Source organism: Tetrahymena thermophila (genome assembly GCF_000189635.1).
Source record: "Tetrahymena thermophila SB210 genomic scaffold scf_8254617, whole genome shotgun sequence".
In the NCBI taxonomy this organism is placed as follows: domain Eukaryota; phylum Ciliophora; class Oligohymenophorea; order Hymenostomatida; family Tetrahymenidae; genus Tetrahymena; species Tetrahymena thermophila.
In genome coordinates, this window is record NW_002476387.1 from 261,848 (window position 1) to 283,777 (window position 21,930).

Here is a 21,930-nt window from a genome sequence, read left to right on the forward strand (position 1 = left end):
CTATTTATTTAAAATTATTTTTTCAGAAATTTTTATTTATATGTTAAAATGTTATATCTTAAATTATATAAATTACTTTTAACTCTTATCTAGAAATAAATTTTTTTAAAATCTGCATTTATTTATTGATAATATTTCTCCACCATCGAAGTTAAAAAAATATGTTAGGATTTAAAATAAAGAAATATGAGAGTGATTCAAATAGTACTGCGATTATCAAAAAAACAAAAAAAATAATATTTATTATTTCTCAATAAGTGGTATTTAAAATTTATTCATAGTATTTATGATACATTTTACTTTATTATTATTTTTAACTAATCAAATGAAGCAATATTTAAAATAAAATCTTTGTATTATTTTAGATTTTATTTTCGTATGATTAAAACCTTTTAATATTTTTTGATTAAGTTATTTATGAAATTGTATTTTTCTTTTATTTTGCGTACGCTTTTAAATTAATTAATTTTTGATATCTTATTGAATTAAAACATAAAAAAAAGTAATAATCAATTTCCGTCAATAATACATTTGATTTAAAAGTAATACAAATATTTGTTAATTAATAAAGCTTAGCTATTTATTATGGAATCTGAGAGAAAAGAGATCGAATAGAGCGAGGAAGACCAACTATCTGAATACACAGAAGTATTTATTATTTTAATTATTTAAAAGTATATTTTATGTTATTTAAACTTAGGTTTTCTCTTGGGGATGTAAGATGATTTACTTTGAAAAACATAACCTAAATCATATATAAATTCATTAAAAAATTTAATCTTTGTTTTAAAAAATCTTAAGCTGATGAGGAAGGATAAATGGGTTTAGGAGAAAACAAAAGAAATTCTGTATTTTACTATCCTAGAGTTTGCTCTTTTTAGATAGTTATCCATTAGCTAGCCTGTGGATTAGACCACACTGCATTTGTTGCAAAAAATGGATATTTATATACTATGGGTAAGATAATAAATTATCAGGATATCAATTAAGATAAATTTTGTCAAATAGGAAGCAACGCTTTGGGAAAACTTGGTATAGGACAACAAAGTCTACAAAATTCATTTTAACCTTAACTAGTAAGTGCTCTTTCAAAGTAGATTTAAATTTTTGTAAGTTGTTATTAAAAATAGTTAATAATTATAATTTAAAAGATATAAAGTTATGCAAGTAAGCTGTGGCCACTCTCATACTTGCGCAATAATAGGTAATGTTTATAGTTTAAAATCCTATTTTAAAAGTAAATAAATATATTTTAAAGATTCAGGAGAACTTTTTAGTTGGGGAGACTCAAGTGAGGTAACAAAGAACTAAATATTAACTAATTAGCTAGCTAGATGATATTTTTTTAAAGATTTTTATTCAAATTAAGAATCTACAATTTTTAACGGATATAAAGTAAATTTCTTTTTTAATTAAAGGGTTAATTAGGAATAAATAGCAATGGATCTCATTACAATCCTTAGCTAGTTAATTTTAGTGATCTAAAAGGAATCAATACATTCGTTACTGATGTTTCTTGTGGCTATTACCATACTGTAGCTGTTTTAAGTAAGATTCTATTTTATAAAAATGTTTATATTAATTAATAAGTAATAAATAAGAAAATGGATAAGTTTGCTCTTTTGGAAGTGGCAAAAAGGGTTAGCTTGGAACAGGAAATTAGAATAAATAGTATAAACCATTCTTACTTAATAGTTTAAGTTAGATAATCAAGGTTAAATGTGGTTTCTATCATACTCTATTTTTAGATGAATCTGGAAGAGTTTATAGTTGTGGTTTAAATGATGAAGGATAATTAGGTTAAGGACATAATGAAGGTAATATATCTTCTCCAAGATTAGTTTTAGAATTGGAGCATTCTTTTATTAAAAAAATATTTGCTGGCTCTCACTCTGCTGCTATAACTGATGCTAATGAAATATATTTCTTTGGTAAAAGTTAACTTGGATAGTTCCTTTATCCATAACTCGTTAGGATTTGTCAAGGAGATGTTAATGAAATAAGTATTGGCAACCACTTTGGAGTAGCTGTAACATATGATGGTAAAGTCTATTCATGGGGAATAAACCAGTAAGGTTAATTGGGATAGGGTGATAGCGATGTTCGTATAATTCCATCTTTAGTAGAACCTTTAAATGAAAAAAAAGTTATTTCTGCAACATGCGGAGAAAATTATGTTATTTGTTTAGGATAGGTTATGAATAGTAGATTAGCTAAGCTAGCTTCTCAAAAAAAGATGTTAAAATTTTAATCTCCTGACAATAACAATAACAGTTTAATAAATGTTGATAAAGAAGGTAAAAATGAATATCCTTCTTCAAAAAGTTAGTCGCCTTCAAAGAATGGAATGATTAAATCATAGTCTTAACTTATCCTTGCTAATAAATTAGACTAATAAAATGAAATATCTAAATAATATGATGAATAAGGTAATTTAAATAATAGTTAATTTTATTTTTTAAGTTTTTTTATTTTAGATAAGTTAAATAGTATTTATCTTCCTAGTGGGTTTTAGAAAAAAATGAAGCATTCCAAAAGCTTTTATTCTCCTATTGAGAGTGGAATTTTCAGCAATCAATTTTCACCTGAAAAAAACTAATAGAATGGAAGTCTTCTAATAGCAAGCTAAAAAGACAAAATATTTAATCATCTATGTTTAAAGAACGCCTAAGATAAACTATAAAATAATTCATCTTTCCATACAGGACAAAAGAAGTAAAATCCAAGTGAATCAATAGCAGAATTATCAACTAAAGATGGAATCAAATAATCTCCTTCGATTCAATTTGATGTTAAAAATAACCATGTTTAAGATTTTTCAAAATAATTACCCAATCAACAATTTTTTTAAAATATGGAAAATATTTAAGACTCTATCAACTGGGAAATGTAATTACAGGTAATTAATATTTTATCAAAAATTTAAATTAACTTTACTAAAATATTTTATTTTTTACACTTGCTTTTATCAAGGAGATTAATTTTATTTAAGATTACATATAAATTTATTTTGTTATCTCTTTTAAAATACTTTTGTAATTTTAATATTAAAATAATAAGTATTATTTGAGCTTAAAGAGTTAATTTCTTTTTGAAATACAACTATGTAAAAGTTAAATTTGATATTTTGATTGTTATTTTTATAGAGAATTTAACAATCAAATAGTTTATTTAAAAGTAAAATAAATTGTTCAATGTTAAATAGTTTATTTTAAAATATTAGGATAGGAAAGGGTTGAAGGATTAAATACAAAATTTAGAAAGACAGATTTAAAATAAAAATGAGTTTATAATTAAATTGTAAAAAGAAAACAAAGAATTAAAAGAATAAATACAAAATAAGAACTACTCTGATTCCTAATTAGAAAAAGAACAAAAACTTAAACAAGAAAAATGTGATTTGCTTATTGAAAATGCTAACTTACAAAAGGATAATTCATAGCTTCTAAAAGTTCTTTAACAGCAAGCTGACTAAATAAATGAGTTACTTCAAGAAAACAAAGAGCTAAATGTAAAAATAAAACACTAAATTTAATAGAATGAGATATAAAATAAGTAGGTAAATTAAAAATTAGTTAGTTATACAGAAAAAATACAGGATCTTGAAAGAATTTATTCTGATTATGATAGTTTAAAAAATGAAATACAAATTAAAGATGAAAGAATTTAGATTCTTGAGGACTAGACAATTTACTTAAAAAGATAGATTGAAATGCTATAAAAAAATTAAAATCATTAGCGAGTATTTGCTGACCCTCTTTCTCAGTATTCAAGTCCCAAAAACTAACATCATAATAACTCTCAACCTTTGTAAATAGATATTTCTAATTACGAGACTGTTAGAAATAATTATTTAGATCTTAAAAACGAAAAGAAAGGAATGAATGAAACAAAGAGAAACTTATTAAAAAATGTTAATGAAAACTAAAGTCCATACTTAAATAGAAGCTAGCTATACAATAATAAATATAAAAACCTACAACTTCCGTCAGAAAGAGATCATCTAAGTAAAATCAATAAAAATTCAATAAATTCTAAAAGAGATAGCCTATAGTAATTGAGTATTAATAGTCCAACTCATGCTCTTAATTTATAGATTTAGCCTTAATTTTAGAATTTATAAAGCAATATGAATAAAGAAAAAAATGATCTAAATTAAAATTAATTTATAAATCCTAACTAAAAACGAAGCATTCTCAAAAATTCACCAATTAAATAAGCAAACTCGGGTTTTGATTAGAATGATTAAGACTACAATTGTAAGCCTAGTGTCTCATTTACAGACTTAGAATAAATAAGTAACACTGTGACACCCTCTAGATCTTAACACTATACAGAGAGATAACCTAATTAGAGTTAGCTAAAAAAGGGGAAAAGCTGCAGCTTCTATTAAACAAACGAATTTAATCCAAATAGTGCCTAGTAAAAAGCTAGTTAAAATGTTTCAATTAATGGGGGAAGTGGATTTTTTACTCCCTTAAACACTAAGTTTCAACAATCTCCACAACAATACCCAAAAATAGCTCAAAATAATTTCTGCATAGCACCATAGACAACATAATATTCTTAAGCATCAAAGCAGTTAGATTTTTTGAGCTAATAAAAATAGCCAACATATGCAGCATCTTATGCTGATTAGGAATTCTAAAAATCATTATCTAGAACTAAATAGTAACTAGAATAAAGATTGAATGAATTCAGTAAAAAATAATTAAGTTAAAATTTATTTTGAAACAAATAATTAACAATTAATTAATTAATTTTGAAATTTGGATTTTCTTTCATAAAATATTTATAATTACATAATAATAAAATTCTAATAATTTGTATATATTTCATTCTTGAAAAAGTTTTATTTATTACTATTAATTCAATTTTTTTTTTCTTTAAGCAAAATATTTTCTGATTTTTATGTAAATTATAAGAAAAAAGATCTCATAAATTCTCCAAATTTTATCATTAAATATTTTTAATCTTAGTTTTTATTTAAAGTTTTTTAAATCAATATTTATTAATTTATTTCTAATAAAATTTATTTAAATCAATATTTAATTTTCTCAAATTCTAATTTGAATAGAAAAATTAAAAACCTAAATTTCTTTTATCTATTCACTAAAAAATTTCAAATTAAGAATTTGTTTTTCAAATTATTTTATTCTTTATTTAATAAAAATAGTTTTGAAATAAAAAATTAGAAAAAACATTAAAATTATTTGTTCAAATATTTTTTTGATTTTTACATATCAACACTGATTGATTCAAATATTTTACATTTAAATATTTTTTATTTCTTATGACAGTTTATTAATCAAAACTTTTTAATTAAAATTAAAAAAAGAAATGAATTCAAAAATTCATTAATTAAAATAATTTTTAAATAGATAGCAAATATTCTTCAAAAATATTTTTGAATGAACTAATGAACATTTTTAAATTTAAAAACAATTGAATATGTTTGCTAAGAATTTTTATTTGATAAGATACTGAGTACTTTTTAGTAAAATAAAACAATGATAGCTTAAAAGAAAGAGAGCTCTGTCTGCTACTTAATAAGATATATTTATTTACTAATATAATTATCTTTATTATCAATTAATTAAATCGCGCGTCTATTGAATATTTTTCTTATAAAACAAATCTTATTTAAAATTTCTTTTAATTATAAGCAATAATTAAAGTAAACCTTTCATAAGAAAAGCTAGCAAAAAAGAGAGACATTTTCTAATTTAAAAACAGGAAATATCAAAATAAATATAACAACTCAAAAAGTTTAAAGGTCAATTATTAAGTAAATGGAAGGAATTAAATTAACTCTTACAAACCTCGAAGAATTCAAATGCGAATTTACCCTAGAAAATTGCGATATCTCATTAGCTAATTCATTAAGAAGAATTCTTTTGGCTGAAATTGAAACAATAGCTATCCATAACGTTAAAGTATATGAGAATACATCTTCTCTTCCTGATGAATACATAGCACATAGATTAGGTTTAATTCCTTTAAATTCTGCTAAAGTTGATGATTATAACTATATTTGGAATTGCAATTGCCAAGGTGAATGCGATAGATGTACAATTCATTTTGATTTGAGAGTGAGTAACTTTACAAATGAAGTCTTAGAAGTTACTTCTCTTGATCTTAAATAAAGATAGGACCACACTGATGAAGATGCCGTTCGCCCTATAAAGGTATATTCAATTTTACGTGATGAATATGGAAATAAGAGAGAAGTAGGTATTCCTATTATCAAGCTATCTAAAGGACAATAAATTCACTTTGAATGTGAAGCCTAGAAAGGTATCGGTAAAATGCATTCTAAATGGAATCCAGTATGTATTTCAACTTTCTCAGTTGAACCTGAAATTATTTTCGATCAAGAAATTTAAAATTTAGATATTGAATAGAAGAAAGCTCTAGTAAATGCATGTCCTACTAAAGTATTTGGTATCAATCCTCATACCAATACTTTGGAAGTCTAAGATCACATGAAATGTATGTATTGTGAAGAATGTGTTTACAAGTGTGCTGAAGACTTCTAAAAACCTAAATTAATCAAAATAGACCATAAAAAGGATAAGTTTTTCTTCAAAGTCGAAACTACAGGAGTTATGAAGCCTGTTGAAGTGTTAAGAAGAGGTTTTTCAACCTTGAGATAGAAGCTTGATTTTATGAGAGAATAAATCTAAGAAAATTCTAATAATTAATTTGAATATGGTAACGAGTGAGCTATTTACAGTCAAGTTTCTAGCTTAAAAATAGTTTTTTTTATTTTAAACTGGCTTTATAAAATTATTTATATTAAAAATGTCTTATCTTTGTGGTCAAAAAGTATGCATTTATCAATCTAAATATTTTATAAGTTAATTTTTTAGCTTGATGGATAATTGTTCTTTATAGCTTAAGTAGATTTTTTAAATATTTTATTTCAACTTAAAATGAAGATATTTGAAAAATTATTTTTTTGATTGATTGATTTAATAATTTCAATATATTTTTATAAGAGTTAAAATTTTTCCTTATGATTTATTAATTAGCAATTCTAACTTTTCAGTCTTTGTATTAAAATAATTATATTTAGATGCTTATTTATAATAATGTTTTATTTTGAATCTAAATAAAAACAATATATTAAAATACCTATAATTATTATAACATTAATTTACTCAAAGTTATTTTAGGTTTTTATGCTTTATTCATGGGAAATAGATTTATTTCATCAATAAAAAAAGAATTCAAAATAATTAAAATTATTGAAAGATTTTTGTTGTTTTTTTAAAATATTTTAAATAGATTGAAAAATAACTCTTGTTTTTTTATTTGAAAAATTCATTCAAAGCGCAAAAAACTTACTTAACTTGTTATTTTTAATAAAAATATTTTAGAAAAGGTAATTTTATCAAGAATCGTTTTACTTTTAATTTTCAAGATAAAAAGAAAATGGAATTAAAATTAAAATTTTCAATTTTAAAGAAATAATTGAAAGATTATTTTAAATAAATCAATATTTTAAAGATATAATTGACAAATCTTTCGAGTCGAAGAGAATTAATTAATTAAATTTTCAGATTATAATATTTACGAAACAAGAGAGAATAATTAATAGTCTATATATGTACAATAATTTATTTTGATAACTGATTAACTTTATATAATGTATTAAATATATTTATTTATTTATAGATTCTTTATTTGTTTGTTTATTGAAGCTTTCGTTTTATAATTAATTAATCATATTCTTTTGATAATCAAAATTTATGAGATGTGTGTGAAGGAAAAAGTAAATGAATTAGAAAATTGCATTTTTTGGTTTTAGTTATAACATAAATTGCTTTTATTTATCAAATATTTCATTTGTTTTATCTCGATTAAGGTCTTTTTCCACTCGAGCTATATACATGTCTTGTAGCTGATCCAGTGTGATTTCCTTAGCTGTACAATTGCATCATCATTTATTATGACAAAGTAGAATTACTAATATTATTATTGCTAACATTACTTGACTAGTTTTAGCTATTGCTAACAGCCACTGCTTTGTTTGAGATTTTGTTAAGTGAGTTATTATTTGGATTTACTACAACTTTTAATTAAAGAAATTTAATTGTTAAAAGATTGATTAAATAAATTCAGTTAATTAATTAATTAATTAATTAATTAATTAGTTACCTGTTGGATTTAGTGATGAAATATTCATATCTAGGTATTAATCTTTATTTAAAATATTTATCAAAGAAGAATAATCAGCTGCAGATGTGTTGTGATGGTATGTAGATGAGTTTAGGTTGCGATTTCTTTGATTTAGACTGCTGTTTGCTCTTCCAGCAGAATTTAAATTTTAATTGTTTGTTAAAGGTCCTCCTTTCATTTTACCTCCTTATTAACTTTTTGATCTTTTGTGAGGTTTTAAAGAAGCGCTCATGCCTATAAATGAGTTATTGTTAGAATTTTATATTGATTAAATAGGGCCACTGCTCAAATATGCAACTAAATCTTTTGATTCCATATGCTAGCTTGTATTGTGGGAGTTAACTTTTTATTCCTTTTAACTGTTGATTAATTTAAAATTTAATTAACTACTTTTATGTTTTTATCATTTGAAATAAAGTTTAGTAAATTTAAAAAGAGTAAATAGAATTAATTACTTTGACTTGTTCAAAGATTCTTTATTGACATCTTTAATTTATTTAATAAGCTATTATTTTATTGAGTAATCTTAAAATGTTTTTTGAGCAGAGCTAGCTTATTAAAAGTTTATCTAGTCTTGAATTTCTTGCATAGGATGGCTATTAAGACTCTGAGTATTTGTGCTACTTATTCCTCCCAGATATGCTCCAGTTGCTCCATTACCACTGCTATATTGAGATTAATATATATTATTTACTACAGGATTTCCCCCTCTGCTTGAAACAGACAGTAAATTATTTTAAATAAATCCTATTCCAGTATTTTTACCACGTTCATTTTTATTGGGTGTTCCTATTTTTTAATTTGTATTTGTACAAAGTGTGCTTATACTGCTAGCATTCAATTAATGTTTGTTTCTGCTACTGCTGTTGCTGATTAAAGCATGTTTATTCAAGTCCGGATCTGAACTGTGTTTTATTTCATTGTTTAAGGACTTTTTTAAGTTCAGAGAAATACCCATTGATTTAAAGCTGCCATCTTTCTTAGGTAGAATATTTTAAGAGCTGCCTACTTAATTTTGTTCCTTTAAGAAATATTTTTAAAATTATGATAAAACCAATTCAAGTTAATTATCTGTTTTTTACGTTAACTTTTTGTTAAAGAGTCTTGCATTTTTATTTATAATCATTGAGTTAAGATTCGTACTCTTTGATACTGAACTCTTAATTGCTATTAATTTCTATTTAATCATGGATTTATTTTTTAAGCTTGGCTATTTCTCCATGAAGGTATTGTATTTCTTTATTTTTTTACTATAATATATTTGAAATTTAATTTATTTATTTATTTATTAACTTCACAAATAATTTTTTACTTAAAGATTAGCTTTAGTTGAATTGATCATATCTTATTTTTCTTTTTCAAGTTCTTCTTGCTTTTGTTTAAACCCATCGATCATCAGTTTCATTTACAATTAGGTCTAATTTTAATATATAAAATTTAAATATCTGATTATTATTCTTTGCTATAATATTTAATTTATCATATGCTATATCAAAATGAATGTTTGTTTATAAGGAACAATCGATAATGCTTCAAATAATTAATTTTCAAAATTAATAATTTAGTTTATCTGCGTTTTCATATGAATTAGGAAAAAATCATCTTTATGAAACCATTACAGAAGTCTTTATAATATATATAAAATTACTCTTAAGTAAGTTCTATTCTCAGCCTCATGTTTTTATAGTATTTCTTCTAACTTTTTGTAATCTTCATTATCAGTAATAGAGAAATTATCATCATTATCTTCAAGGTTTTTTTTTATTTTTCTGATTTTAATTAAGACAATTCATTATAAAATATTTTACTATTTAAGCTAATAAAATTTTACTTAATTTTTTCATCAACTTTCTAAGTAAAGAAATCAAAAAAATTAACAATAATATCAGTAAACATAGCTAAATCATCATATTCCTTAAGGAAATGTTCTTCCATATAGGCATTATCCTCATTTTTATCAATAAATTTTTAAAGGTACTCAAACATCTAATTTTATTATTTTTAAAACAAAGTTAATTTAAGTGAGAGTAAATGAATCTCTTTTTAAATTTATAGATAAATTGCTTTATTATTTCATTTGCATGATTTAAAATATTAATGCCATAATCAATAAATAACTTTCCTACGTTCTACATTAACTTTTTTAAGGTATCTTCAATTTTAGCTAAATCCTCGCCTACTTCCTAGCTCATTCTTGAATTAAAATTTTATACTTTTCTTGCAAGCTTATTACAAAACAATACCCTTTATAGGTTTTTAACTTCGCTTATTTACTTATTATTATTATTGTTATATATCTTTCAAAAAATATTAAGCTTTGTTTGGTCTAATTAATCTATTTTTTATGTGAAATAAATGTTAATAATTATGAATCACAGTTAAATTTCTTCTTATCTTGATTTAATTATTTTCATAAAAGCAAATATATACATACATATATAAATACACTATTGGAATTAAGAGATAATAATAATAATTGAAATTTGATACTATTTATATGTTTTATAGCATTATTATTCTTTAATTACCTTCCAACTATCATTAAAATTTATAATCTAAATAATTTCATGATTTTAAGGATAAGATAGATGATCAAATTATTTTGTTCATTCAAAATAATAAATTTTTTCCACCAAATATTTACTTTGATTGAATATCATCCATAGAAAATATTCATATTCGTCAATTAAACATTAATAAAATATATTTTTCAATATCTATATCAAAGGTATTTTTTTAAGTAAAATAAAATTTATTTTAGTAAAATTTTATCTTAAAATTTAAATGAGTTTATCAACAAAAAAATAATTGAATTTAATAAATTTAGCTAAATAGCAACAAAAGTATGTCTTTTTTTTAATAAAAATAGAAAATCTTTTAAAAATAAAATATTTATTAAAAAAAAAGAAATTAAAATAAAAATATACGAATATTTCTAACTTGAAAATATTTTACTATTTCTTAAAACTAAATTAGTTTGTTTTTCATGAGTATTTGATTTTTCCTTTACAAAATTTTTCTTATTTTTCAAATTGAATTTGATATTTAACAAAATTTACCGTTGAAAAAATTGATAATGAATAATTAATTAAAAAAAAATTAAACTGAAAAATTTTCATAAAAAAGGAAAGAAAAAAATGAATTAGATTTAAAATATTTAAAAGTGAGTATATTGAAATTGAAAGAAACGTGCTTGCATGACAAAACTTAGATAAGATTTAAATACAAATTTTTATCCCGAAACACTATACAAAGTTTCCAATCCATCCAACTTATCCATTAGTTTTTCAACCAAACAAAATCTAATCTAAAATAAAAAATGCAAATACTAATCCAATATACAAAGCAGAGTTAGTTAGAACAAACATATCTCAGATAATATTATTTTTAATTTTTTAAATTTGCCCCTATTAAATAAGTTTTTAATCGCATTCGCAGTCATGATAAACTATACAATCGTTAAATAAAATAATATAACTTGAGATTTGCAAAGTTAACTAAAAAGCTCTGAAATTTTAAAATTTTAATCTAATGAAGTAATTAATATTCATCAAAAAACCAATAAAACATTTATTATTTAATCACACTTAATCCTCTTACTACTACATAAAAAACATATTAAATACATTAATCACATTAAAATATAAATAAATCTTAAAAAATCTAAATAGAAAGAATTAATTGAAACTAACAAATAATTAAGAAAGCAACTAAAAATAATTAAAAAATTCATTTAAAGTTAAAAATTAATTAATTCAAATAAAAAATTCCAAAATAAACATAAATAAATAAATAAAAAAGACTATTTATTAACTGCTATTAATATTAATTAATAGATAATTTTTTAATCATTAAAAATATTAATAAATTTTTGTTAACAAACTTTCATAAAATAATTAATTAACAATTTAATCAACAAATAACGTCTAATTTTTTATATTAATTTCTATATATTTGTTCAGATAATTGCTTTAAAAACATTTTTTTTGGCTAGCCAATAATTATTTATGGATGCAGAATATTAATTATTTAAATCGTAATTTACTATTTAAAAAATTTAGCTCTTATTTTCAGTTTCTAATTTCTTTCTAATTGTAAATTATTCTTTCAATATTAATTTCATAATTGCTTTTTAATGCTTTCTAATATAATTTATTCAATTTCTTAAAAATATAAATTTGCTTTAAAATTGTATTGATTGATATCTTATTAAGAAATATTTTTATAAAAATATACATACTGTTATCTATATGAACATAAAATTTTTACAAAAATATTTTTAAAAATAAAGTATAATAATCATTAATTTCCTACTCTATCTCTAGGGATTAATTTTAATTCACTTCCGTGCTTAAGGAAAACATTTCCTATTATTTATTTTATTTTTTATTTTATGAAATAGCTTATTTTTATTTTAAATATTACCTGCTGTTTGCTCAGGGTTAATACCAACACCAGTGCTAGTAATAATGGCTGAAGTTGCGTGATTTACTTTAAACTTTAATTTTATTGAATAAATATTAAACAACTGATCTTCCTTTATTTATAATATCTTACTTGTTCAGCAACATATTTAATGCAAGCTGAAAAAGGAGCTTCTTCTGGAACGCTAATACTAAATTATTATACGAAAGAAAATGTAAATTAAAATTGCGTAAAGTAATCTTTTTCTTTTTTTAAATAATAATGATTAATTAAAAATACGTTCTGAAAGGGAGATTAGGATCAGAAGTCAAAGTGATCTTGAAAGTAACTTTTTGCTTAGTGGCCATTTTTGCTTTGCTTTAAACTTTTGAGTATTTTACTTTTTGTTTTCTATTATTGATATAAATTAATTTTTGGAATTATTTTTAATTAAGTACCGATGATTGAAGGCCGTATAAATTTACTAATTTTAAAGAATCATCAAAATTGAATATGATTCTTCCTAAATTTTGTATCAGTATTGGATGGGTGACGTGTGTTTGATTGAGCACAAAAAGATATTTATTTCAGATAGCAAAAAAGAATTTTTAAAGTATTTATTTTTCGTTTTAGAAATAAATTCAATTATATTGAATATTCTATTCTATAATATTAATAACAGAAACAACATATAATTGTTAATTTGATTTTCTTTTAAATTTATTAAAAAGCGTTTAAAAGCATATTAAGTGTATGTTTTTAATTTTAATAAAATATTAACAAGCAATTATCTAATATTCAGTAGACATATCAAAAACCTTATAATTAAATTTGTGCAATAAGTTATTGATAGAAAATAAATAGAAATTATTTTTAAACCAAATAAAGAGTAAACATTTATAAGGAAACACAATTTTAAAATGGATTAAGGTACTCAATATTATGATTAGATTCTATTTATGATTATTTTAAATTACATTAATTGATCCATAATTGTTTTATACTTTAAAGGAGTAGAAAAAATTCCGATTAAGTAATTTGCTGAATGGTATGATGTAAAATATGATAAAAAATATGAAAAAACTTTATAAGGCCTGAAATTTGCTTTTTATAAATTTTACGCTCTTATCTAAAGTCTGATTTAAAACACTATTGCTATTTAGTTGCTGGTAATAAACTGACAGTTTATGAGAAATTTAAACTCTGTTTCTTATTTTAATTTTCTTTTTTATGTAGTTAATTGATGTCAAACATGATGATAGCATATCAGTAAAAGAACTTTTAGACAGTTAATTGTAAAAAATTTATTTTCAAATGCTTTATGAAGGAATGTTCATATTTTTTAAATAATTAGACATATCTTAAAGGGAATTATATTAGATTATCCAAAATTAATTGATTGGGAATTTTGTGAGTTCTTTTAATCTACAATAGCAGACAAAGTAAACTAAGTGAAAGTATATTTCCATCCTATAACTCACTTCACCGGCATTGATAAATCTTTAAAAGGTAATTTTTTTTTTTTCCTTACTTTTAAAATGAGTTTTTTCAATTTAAAGGAAAGTTTAAATAGCTATTAGAGAACAGTGAGAATGGTTTAAGTATATCTACCTATTTGATTAAAGAGATATATGATCAAATACTCATTTCTTAGCATTAAATTAAAAGCACATAGGAATAAAGAATGGTATTAAAATTATTATTCAAATATAATTTTAACTTATTTAATTAACTATTTAGTTTATTAGACAAACAATCAAAAGCATTATAGATGAAATAAAAGAAATGAAATAAAATAAAGCTTTCCATGATTATTTTGAATTGTTTACTGCCTTTATGACAAACAGTTTATAAGAAAATAAAGAGCTCTCACAAAACAGAGAATATTTAATTTTAATGATGAACCTCTTGAAAGAATTAATTGAAAATTAAAAGAATGTTGAATCTTGTCTTGCTAACATTATCAACATGTGTCATATCATTAAAAATAAAGGAAAGAAGGTTTTAAGAGAAGATATTACAATAGAGGAATAACAAATATTATCGAAGTAAGCTATTTATTAGTATTTAATAAAATCTTTAATATAATTTTTTCTAAAAAGATTCGTAAAACTTATCGTTAAGCCTGACTTCCTTGATAACTTTTTACTCTAAAGTGACTAAAGTGAGTATATGCAAGCCGTTAAGATACTTGAAAAACAAAACACTCTTATCAAAGAAATGTATTTATTATTAATGAATTAACAATTAAATTAAATTTTTTTACAGGAAATAAAATAGAAAGCTGTTGGATGAGGGAATAATTTTCAATGAAAAAAAGTTTAAGGCAAAATTAGAAAAATGGATATAATGCAAAAAAGCTATTGAATAGTTAAACAGTAGTGAAAATTATTAATTGTAGTTTCTAGCATACGAATGTAACTTAACTAACTTAATAAAAATAAATAAATGTATTTTAATAAAAATTATTTTAAGTACAACTTAAGACTTCTTCTCAACAGTTATAAGATAAATTTGAGCAAAAACAAAGAGACTTTAGCAATACTTTTATTTAATATCATCAAATCTATACATTCTAAACAGATTCTATCAAATCAGTAAATTATTCAATATTATATAAATTTATTTAAGCTGTTTAATATCAAATAGTTATAAAAAATTGTTCAAAAAGAGTTTGGAATTAAGGTAGAAATAGAAATAGGAAATTTCATTTTTGCAAAAATTTGAAAATAAATTTAAAATAAAATAAGGAAGTAAGAAAGAAAGAATTAAGCATTTTTTAATTGTAAATATATTTAATACTATGTAAAAATATTCCATTTAAAGCAACTTAAAAATATTCATTATATATATATATACTTTGATTAAAATTCAAACTTGAAAATTTTCATAGTTAAATATTTATTGAGAAAGAGTTAACTATAATTTATAGTTGTAAAAATTATAATTTACTTCCAATAAAATCTAAATATTATCTTAAAGATTGTGTATCTCTTTGTAGTAAAAGAAAATTTATAGAAAATAAAATATCTTTTCAAATTAACATCAAAAAAGATAGTTAAACATTATTCTATATTATTAATTTATAAATTATCTAATAATTTAATATTATCATCTTTGTTTTACAGATTACTTTGCATATAATTTATCTGTTTAAAATAGTATATATTTATATATATATATATATATTATAATTTAGTGAAAAAATTAGAAGTTTAAAGTTTTTTAAAAATTTAAATGAAAAAAGATTTAGGTATCTATTTATCATTTTATATTTATTCTGATTAAATACTGATAGAAACAATCTTTCAAAAATCTAGTTTGTGATTTAGATAAGCGATTTTTTCTGATGTAAATTGATTAATTATTGAAAAATTAAAAATTTATATCAAAAAGAAAGAATCATACATATCTTTACAAAATGAAATCTTAGGTAATTTTTTTATTCTTTAAATGCAATTTTATAACGATTTTAATCAATATAAAGGACAAATTCAAGGGAAAATCAATTAGTGCAGAGCAGAAATATATTGGAATATAAAATATTGGTATTTGCTTTTATACTTAAAATAATTTTTTTATTATTGTTTCAAATTTTAATAGGTGCAACATGCTATATGAATAGTGTAATTTAAACACTATTCATGACTTAAGAATTCAGATACAATATATTCTCTCAAAAGTTGATTTTTATATTGCAATTAAAAGAGTAATTAAAGTTAAATTATAAACAGTATAGATGTCGATAAGGTTAAACAAATAGAGAAATCAATTCCTATTTAAATTTAGAAACTTTTTGCACTGCTACAAATTAAAAAAGACAAGAAGATTAGCACTTAAGATTTAATTAAAAGTTTTGGTTGGACTAGTGGAGAGGCTTTCTAACAGCATGACAGTTAAGAGTTTATAAGAATTTTATTTGAAGCTATTGATAATACTTTTAAAATAAAATTTATAAACGAGCTGTATTAGGGAAATATGGTGAACTATGTTAAGTGTCTAAACTGTTAAAATGAAAGTCTAAGAGAAGAATAATTTTTAGATATTCAGCTAACTATTAAAAATGACTTTGAAAATATTAAAAATGAGTCTATTGATGAAGCATTCGTAAATTTAATGAGACCTGAATAACTAGTTAATGATAATAAATATTTTTGTGAAACTTGTAACTCGAAAGTAATTAATTACTTTATTTAATAATAGTTAAAATACATATTTAATTTTTAAAGTAAGATGCATTAAGGGGTTGTAGAATTGAAAAGATACCCGAAATTTTAACTATTTAACTGAATAGATTTACTTATGATTACATGATGGACCGTAGAGTTAAATTAAATAATCTATTTAAATTTCCCTATATTCTCAATATGAATTAATTTGATTCGTAATTATTTTCATTTTATTTTCTATCTACTATTTAAAATGATTCATTTTAATATTTAGTGGATATCAAGGAATACCATAAGAGATAAAAAACAGATTCGAAGATAAAAAAACTTAGACATAAAAGGAGTAAGAAGAATTATAAAAGTAAAAAGAAGAAGCAAATAAATAGAAAGATTTAACAAAACCATCTAACTAAACAAATAACATGATTTCTAATGATTAAAAAAAAAAAATTGTCTCTAAAGAAGATACCAAGCAAAAAGGACAAAACTTGAGAGACTTTTTAAAAAATGAAAGGTTAAAAAATAAAAAAGATAAAAGCTAAAAAGAAGAAGTTGAAATCGAACTATTTACAGATGATGTAAAAGGAGAAAAATATGTTTTAGAAGTAAACGAAATTTAAGATGAATAAGTATAACAGAATTTGCCACCTCCTCCTCCAGCTCCTATTTTACTTAATTTAGATAACACAAAGAATGATATACCACCTCCTCCTCCTATAAACATTCTTAATACAAACTTAGGCCTTGAAGATAATAAAAATAATGCCATTCCATAAGCACCTCCAATGTTTTAAAGTAGTAATACCTAGCATAGCTAGAATTTGAATTCGGAATAAGAAAAATAGGCAAGAGAATAGCAATTAAAAGAATATTTAGAATATTTAAATAGTAGTTATTAATAGTACTGGACAGAGACAGAATAGTAGATTTAAGAATATTTAAAGGATGGAGATAATGTTTATGAGCTTTTTTCTATTTGCATGCATAGTGGTGGTGCGTACGGAGGACATTATTATGCCTTTATTAAATCATTTGAAGATAAGTATTGGTATAAATTTAATGATTCTTCCGTTACTTATATGGAATTAGAAGATGTTATAAAAAAAGCTTACGGAGGGTCTGATTTCAATAATGCTTATATGCTTTTTTATAGGAAATACAGCCCTAATTCGAGCATCACTTTTAATGATGAAAGCATTCCAATTTATTTATAAAAAATATTAGAAGAAGAAGAAAAACTTAAGTAAGAGGCTAATAAAGTTATAACTTTGAAATATGATGTTGATATGAAGCTTAAATAACAAAAGGGAGAAAATTTGAACTAAAATAATATCAAATCTGATATGGAAATAGAACAAAGCTCAAACAATAGCTTTGTTTAAATATGTTTAGCAAATTAGCATAATTTAGGTCTTGAAGATTTAAATTCGAATTTAGAAGTAATTAAAATTGAGGATGTCAACTAGTCTTTGTCTATTGAAGGATTGCAAAAGTTAATTTGTATTAAGTTTAATGCTTAGGATTATAAAAGAGTTCTCATATTTAGGAAAATAATAACAGAGGATTAAGTTTTAGGATAATAATTAAATATTTTTAGCAATAAATCTCTTAAAGAGCTTGAAGTAACTTAAGAAGAAGTTCTTTTTGTTGAGATTCAAGAAGAAGAAATAGCTTAGCAGTATAAATGGGTTGATAAATTTGAGGAGATTTCTAGTACGATTTATATTCGCTACAATATCCCTAGTTAAGAAGAAGAGCTTCAAACACAATTCAGTCAAAAAATAAAAATAGACTCTAGAAGATAAGAGTAATACCTTAAACAAGTTTTATGTGAAACGCTTAAGTAATCCAAAATGATTAAATTAAATTTTAATTAAATGTATTTATATTTTATTAGGATAGAATAGAATCAAGTTATTTTAAGGTTTGATGGTCCCATGGGGAAAGAAATTAAAAACATGAATTCGTTAATCAAAGAAAATCATGCTTTTAACAGAAAAGTCTATATCTAATATGGAATCCCTTGCAACTAAAATGAATACAGGAATAAATTATATATTGCCTAACCATAAAGCTTATTTGAGGCTAATATATTCTTCTTATTTGAAGAAGTAGGAGAAATAATAACTGATAGAAAGTAATTTTTTTAAATGAAAGTTATTTAGCAATAAGAAAAAATTTATTTCATAAAAGTTGGAACTTAGATGAGTTAAAAGAGGCAATCAGAAAAAATCTAAGAAATAAAAATATTCCATAGTACACCTAACTTTGCTAAGATTTTGAAGTCAGGGAAAAATATCAATTCAAGTTGAGGAGGTTGTATAAGCAAGGACTTTTGAGTGAATAATTTGTGAGTGAAAAAACCGAGTTTGCAGTAGAATTTAAAGAAACCACAGTTCAAAATTTAAGTTTAGATTAGTATAAACTTTATGTAAGAATACTGGATTCATAAAATAATACCCTCAAAGACAGGTTTGAAATTATAGTAAAGCAAGAAGACACTTTACACGATTTAGCAAACAATATTTTCTCATATGATAAAACTGTAAACGTAGATAAAAATTAATTTTTAGTAATCTCTAACTTAATTTAAATTAATATTTATCAGGTTAGCAATATGTGTGTAATTTTAGTCAAAGATGTAGAGAATTTCTAGTTGAATGACTTGATTTCCGAGGAGGTAAAAGAACATAAGAAATACATTTTTACATAATTTATTTTTTTAAATTTAAAGTGGATATGTTTAAATAATAACAGTGAAAGCATAATCAAAGCTCCACTGAAGGTCAGTAATGATGGATAACTCTTAATGTAAATGATTTAAACAAAGATAAAATAAGTCTAATTTAAATTTTAATTGAAAATAGAGTAAAAGATTAAGATTTGAACTTAGCACAATTTAACCTACAGAACTTGAAAGATATGAGAATTTAAAATTAAAGGCAAGAAAAAGCTTAAAAGACTAGAGTAAACAAAATATATCATCCCAAAGAGAAAGCCTTAAAAATTAACTATTAGCAAGATAATGTAGATGAATAAGAATAAGATATCAATGCTCAAGAAAAAGGAAACCAACAAATGACTGAATGAAAATTTATTTATTAATTGAAATATAAAAATGTATTTATTTTTTATTTGTTAATATTCTTGTAATCAATTTACATACTTTATTTTAAAATTTAATTGAATTAAAAAAATCTATCAAAACCTATTTTTAATTGCTTTTTTTCTAAACTTTAGCATCAAAAAGAAAAACAAACAAGTACATATCTGAAAAAAATGATTGATTGATGTTTGGATTTATAAATATGAAATATTATTTATTAATTCATTATTTGAATGGAATATAAATAAAAATAAATTAGTTTTTTTGAATATATCTATCTTCATATTTATTAGTACTAATAGAATACTATAAAGTTAATTTCAAAAAATATATAATTTTTTATTAAATTAAAAATAGATTGAAGGAAAGGAGTAATAAATAGCTTCCTGTTATATAGCAACTAATAAAACTCAACCTATTTGAATAAAATTAGATTAATTTTTTCAGAGATTTTATAAATCAAATAGAAATTTAATAAAAACAATATAATAAAAACGAAATCAAAAAATTTTTAATAATCAAAAACTATCTTATTATTAGTAGTATTAATTAAATGGACTTTTAACAAGACAATCATTAACCATAAGGGTTATATGGATCAGATGTATATAAATGAATAACTAAATTTGTTTAGAAAATTTAGAAGTTAAAAAGAAATGGTGTTATTTATTTTGAATTATATAAAACTAGGATAATTACTAAAATTCATTTGGATCAGCAAACGTAAAACCATCAGCTGATGTCGAATCATAACCAGGTAGCGCATAAAAAGAACCTCAATAATAGCCTTAAGAAAACCAATAAGTAAATACAATTTAAAAATAGACTAATAACATTAGAAGAAATACAATTTATTAATTTATTGAGCATTTTTTTTAAATTCAACAAATAGAAAGCTACTGGATGCTGTGGAATTTTTTCAATTGAGTAAATTAAATCATACATACACGTGTGCTAATGAGTTAAATTTAATAAAATATTTTCTTATTAAACAGATATTATCAACCTTTCTTCAACGTCACAAGCGCTGAAGTAAAGAAGAAATTAATAAATGTTTTAATTCCAAACAAGCCCGAATTTTAGAGTAAAAAAACCCCTGATTTGTAAATTAATTAAATGCAATTAAAAAAAAAGCTAATAAAATCGTTAAATTTATTTAAAAAGATGGGGCCCTTTCTGGGTGTTGACAACAGTTATTTTCTTATTGTGCGTTTGTGGTAACCTTTCAAGTTATATTTCAGTAAATGATTTTTTTTTATCAAAAATAAAAATTTTTCTAAAAATATTAACTTAATTTATTTAAAGAATCAAGAAAAGTATGAAGTTGACTTTAAATATGCTCCTCTAGCTGCTGCTTTGGTAATTATTTTATTTACTTAAATTGCAATTTGTTCTATAGTCATATTCCTTGTCTATTTTATACGAATAATTAATTTATAAAATTTAATATAAAATAAGATTTATGGTATTGGTATATGTTTCCCTGTCTTACTATCTATATTGATTAAGTGCTTCGGTGGTGAAACTACTCCTTTTGAAGTAAGAACATATTTTAATTTAAACAAAAGTTAATATTTTTAAATTATCTTTAGGCTATCTGCTTATATGGATACTCCATGGCTTGTTTTGCTATAGTTGCAGCTTTAAACACTATTCCTTTCTCAGTATAACTTAATATCAATTTTATATCATCATAACTTAAAAATATTTAATTATAATAGTGGTTATAATGGATTTTAACTGTTTACGGATTCATTAATTCTACAATCTTCATCTTCGTTAACATCTATGGGTAAAATTCTATTTAAAGAAAAATTAGAAATCAAAAATATATCCTTTTTAATTTATATTTAAAGTGACATTAGAAACCTCCCAAGTTAAAAGAAATACATTATTTTAGGTGTTATTGGATGCTTCTAAATTGCATTTATGCTTTCTTTCAAGCTTTTCTTCTTCGACGTTTTCTCATGAGCAAGTTAGTTTCTCAAATAAACAAAATAAATTATGCAATTAAACCATTTATATATTAAGAATATAATATTGAAAATGATAAATTCTTAAAGTATT

The 21,930-nt window shown here is 22.3% G+C and overlaps 7 protein-coding genes across 7 annotated transcripts; 5 read left to right on the forward strand and 2 right to left on the reverse strand. All coding sequences in view use genetic code 6, as the record gives it.

Moving 5' to 3' along the window:
• Positions 1-513: 513 nt before the first annotated feature.
• Positions 514-4,732, forward strand: TTHERM_00193847 (chromosome condensation regulator RCC1 repeat protein; the record flags this gene model as incomplete). The annotated part of the gene is made up of 10 exons (XM_001471315.2): positions 514-648; positions 701-716; positions 802-957; positions 1,009-1,093; positions 1,152-1,204; positions 1,259-1,296; positions 1,419-1,548; positions 1,602-2,429; positions 2,478-2,899; positions 3,224-4,732. Exons 1-10 carry the CDS (start codon positions 586-588, stop codon positions 4,730-4,732), a joined length of 3,300 nt encoding a protein of 1,099 aa, XP_001471365.2. The 5' UTR covers positions 514-585.
• Positions 4,733-5,792: 1,060 nt separating this feature from the next.
• On the forward strand, positions 5,793-6,725 carry TTHERM_00193849 (conjugation stage-specific protein; the record flags this gene model as incomplete). Its single annotated transcript, XM_001471317.2, has 1 exon — positions 5,793-6,725. The coding sequence occupies one exon, from the start codon at positions 5,793-5,795 to the stop codon at positions 6,723-6,725; it is 933 nt and encodes a 310-aa protein (XP_001471367.1).
• Positions 6,726-7,945: 1,220 nt separating this feature from the next.
• Positions 7,946-10,376, reverse strand: TTHERM_00193850 (transmembrane protein, putative; the record flags this gene model as incomplete). The annotated part of the gene is made up of 7 exons (XM_001017138.3): positions 7,946-8,543; positions 8,640-9,205; positions 9,267-9,434; positions 9,497-9,601; positions 9,833-9,953; positions 10,016-10,170; positions 10,311-10,376. The coding sequence occupies 7 exons, from the start codon at positions 10,374-10,376 to the stop codon at positions 7,946-7,948; spliced, it is 1,779 nt and encodes a 592-aa protein (XP_001017138.2).
• Positions 10,377-12,483: 2,107 nt separating this feature from the next.
• On the reverse strand, positions 12,484-12,956 carry TTHERM_00193860 (ubiquitin-fold modifier 1; the record flags this gene model as incomplete). The annotated part of the gene is made up of 4 exons (XM_001017139.1): positions 12,484-12,551; positions 12,610-12,682; positions 12,742-12,799; positions 12,889-12,956. The coding sequence occupies 4 exons, from the start codon at positions 12,954-12,956 to the stop codon at positions 12,484-12,486; spliced, it is 267 nt and encodes an 88-aa protein (XP_001017139.1).
• Positions 12,957-13,508: 552 nt separating this feature from the next.
• TTHERM_00193870 (hypothetical protein) lies at positions 13,509-15,315 on the forward strand (the record flags this gene model as incomplete). Its single annotated transcript, XM_001017140.2, has 10 exons — positions 13,509-13,518; positions 13,600-13,757; positions 13,825-13,883; positions 13,943-14,097; positions 14,148-14,275; positions 14,329-14,636; positions 14,691-14,810; positions 14,857-15,005; positions 15,064-15,185; positions 15,238-15,315. The coding sequence occupies 10 exons, from the start codon at positions 13,509-13,511 to the stop codon at positions 15,313-15,315; spliced, it is 1,287 nt and encodes a 428-aa protein (XP_001017140.2).
• Positions 15,316-15,937: 622 nt separating this feature from the next.
• On the forward strand, positions 15,938-19,847 carry TTHERM_00193880 (ubiquitin carboxy-terminal hydrolase; the record flags this gene model as incomplete). Its single annotated transcript, XM_001017141.3, has 11 exons — positions 15,938-16,021; positions 16,076-16,136; positions 16,192-16,270; positions 16,323-16,764; positions 16,818-16,972; positions 17,032-18,600; positions 18,655-18,894; positions 18,951-19,308; positions 19,366-19,437; positions 19,492-19,568; positions 19,625-19,847. The coding sequence occupies 11 exons, from the start codon at positions 15,938-15,940 to the stop codon at positions 19,845-19,847; spliced, it is 3,360 nt and encodes a 1,119-aa protein (XP_001017141.3).
• Positions 19,848-20,218: 371 nt separating this feature from the next.
• On the forward strand, positions 20,219-21,834 carry TTHERM_00193890 (Yip1 domain protein; the record flags this gene model as incomplete). Its single annotated transcript, XM_001017142.4, has 10 exons — positions 20,219-20,467; positions 20,554-20,667; positions 20,756-20,790; positions 20,859-20,966; positions 21,028-21,103; positions 21,169-21,222; positions 21,322-21,402; positions 21,456-21,527; positions 21,585-21,655; positions 21,720-21,834. The coding sequence occupies exons 1-10, from the start codon at positions 20,417-20,419 to the stop codon at positions 21,832-21,834; spliced, it is 777 nt and encodes a 258-aa protein (XP_001017142.3). The 5' UTR covers positions 20,219-20,416.
• Positions 21,835-21,930: the final 96 nt, after the last annotated feature.